The sequence below is a fragment of the Trachymyrmex septentrionalis genome, unplaced genomic scaffold, assembly GCF_001594115.1.
Source record: "Trachymyrmex septentrionalis isolate Tsep2-gDNA-1 unplaced genomic scaffold, Tsep1.0 scaffold11, whole genome shotgun sequence".
Classification (NCBI taxonomy): Eukaryota; Metazoa; Arthropoda; class Insecta; order Hymenoptera; family Formicidae; genus Trachymyrmex; species Trachymyrmex septentrionalis.
The window spans coordinates 3,690,400-3,692,420 of NW_017304228.1; the positions used below are offsets into that span (position 1 = coordinate 3,690,400).

At 31.0% G+C, this 2,021-nt stretch overlaps 1 protein-coding gene across 1 annotated transcript in view; it reads left to right on the forward strand.

The window, feature by feature from the left end:
- The window catches only part of LOC108749509 (sodium channel protein Nach-like), a 7,124-nt gene that overhangs the window by 4,467 nt on the left and 636 nt on the right, over positions 1-2,021 (forward strand). Inside the window, exon 6 of the mRNA XM_018488290.1 lies at positions 1,543-1,678. Coding sequence (XP_018343792.1) covers positions 1,543-1,678 — 136 coding nt within the window. The remainder of the gene's footprint in view (positions 1-1,542; positions 1,679-2,021) is intronic.

A 2,021-nucleotide genomic window follows, 5' to 3' on the forward strand; every position in this document is an offset into this window, starting at 1 on the left:
GCAGTGACATTTCAGAATGGGTAAATGAAGATATTCTCAAAAAAAGATTCCTGATGTCTACAACTATTGCCTACAACTTTTTTTGTACACAATTATATTGTATATAGCGTATTGCACACACGACAAAAATTACCTACACTTTAAATAATTACATTGTTCTAATCTCGAGAAGCTTCAAAATATAATTGAAAATCAAACGAAATTACGTGTAAGTGAAGTTCGATTGAGATTATATGAGAAGTTTCATTCGAGAGGATTACAATCTCTCCCCTAAAAAAAAACCTATCAAAAAGAACTAGACAGATAATTTTATAACATAACTCTGAAATATGAATAGACAAGATGGCTCTTGCAAAAGGCAGGATTTTCACTATATTTGTGGCATCAAACAGTACGGAATCCGTTAATTCTTGGCGTTTACCTTTTTTTTTTTAATATTATTTAGATGCAATACGGTTGTGTGTGTAATACGCTGTGTACAATATCATTATGTGCAGACAATTAAGCTGTAGATTTCGACTTATAGGCAAATGGAACTCTCTTTTCTCAGGAGCTATCATTATATAGTATGTGCTACATATAAAAATATTCTACCATTTATACGAAATTATCTTATTGTGTCTTTATGTAAAAAATTTCTTAAAATTAGATATATACTTGGACGTTGAAAAAAGAGAAAGCACAGAGTGGAAAAAGTGGAAACAACGCTAATTAAAGCTAATATCTAATCAGCATCTTATGTAAATCAATATCGCGATTTTATGCTGGATACTCATTGGTTTTGCGGTCTTAATGTCTTAGTTCATGCTTATCCTGTATTATGTGTTAATATATGTATGACAGTGTCACTGTGACTTAATATCTTTCAATCCCATCGCTCGCACCCAAGTCTCAAAAGTAGTATAAAAAAGAGTACACATTTGAAATCCGTTCTGACGATCCCGGACGCCCGAAGAAAGAATGCATATGACATACAAATAAAATAGACAAAGAATATATACAACAAAAAGAGTACGAATGGTCACCCTAGCTTTATTTATGCAGGATTCTTCCATATATTATCTCAATTGCGATAAATTATGTATCAGCATATATCAAAATTCTTGTGAATGTCCTTACTTTTATTTATCGCGTATCATCGGTTATCATTAATGGACTCTATTGGCTGCGTTGAAAAGACAAAGTCGCTCAATGATTCTTAATTACGATCGATTTATATATTTATATTAACAAAGAAACTAAAAACAACTAGTTATACTAAAGAATCACTGCGCTAGCTGTATAACTCTGACTTCTGAATAGAATGGTCTGATACAGTGGGTCTGTTTTTCGTGATTGAACTAGTATTACACTTTTGTAACTTAAAGTGAGATATAGGTGTGCCAGTTTTTTTTCGACAAAACTTTGCCAGTATAAAATTTTCGTTTATCATTTTATATTTTTGTCATAATTTTATGCCCGAAAAGCTATGGCTCATAAAGCATTTATATGTGTACATAAAATTTTTTTTATTTTTGATGGTAGAAATTATTATTCTAACAGACTGAACAATATGATTAATCTAATGAGAGACCAGGAACGAGTGCAGAGTCTCGGAATAGAAAGCGGTCTATCAGTTATATTGGATCCACTTTTAGATGACTATTTCTATTCAATATTGCCTATTAAGGGTTGGAAAGTAAGTGAAAACGATATTATAGGTTATTTTAATTAATTGAGAAAGCAAAACAGTCGTCTTTAATTATATCCCACATTTTTCAGAACGACTTACAATACATTTCGAAGCTATAATTAAATCTACTATCAAGGAAAAATTATTTATCGTTCATTTTATGATGATAATGTAATACCAAAGTTGAAACAGTTACTTATTACGGGTTGGAAAAGTCATTCGTTCAGAAAAAAAAATCGCAATTTGTAACTCGTTACTCTTGCACTTTTTGCACAGGATCGAATTAATATATTCAATTTTCCTTGAGAATGACTTGAAGTATGCAAATCGGATTGCGTACGGATATAAT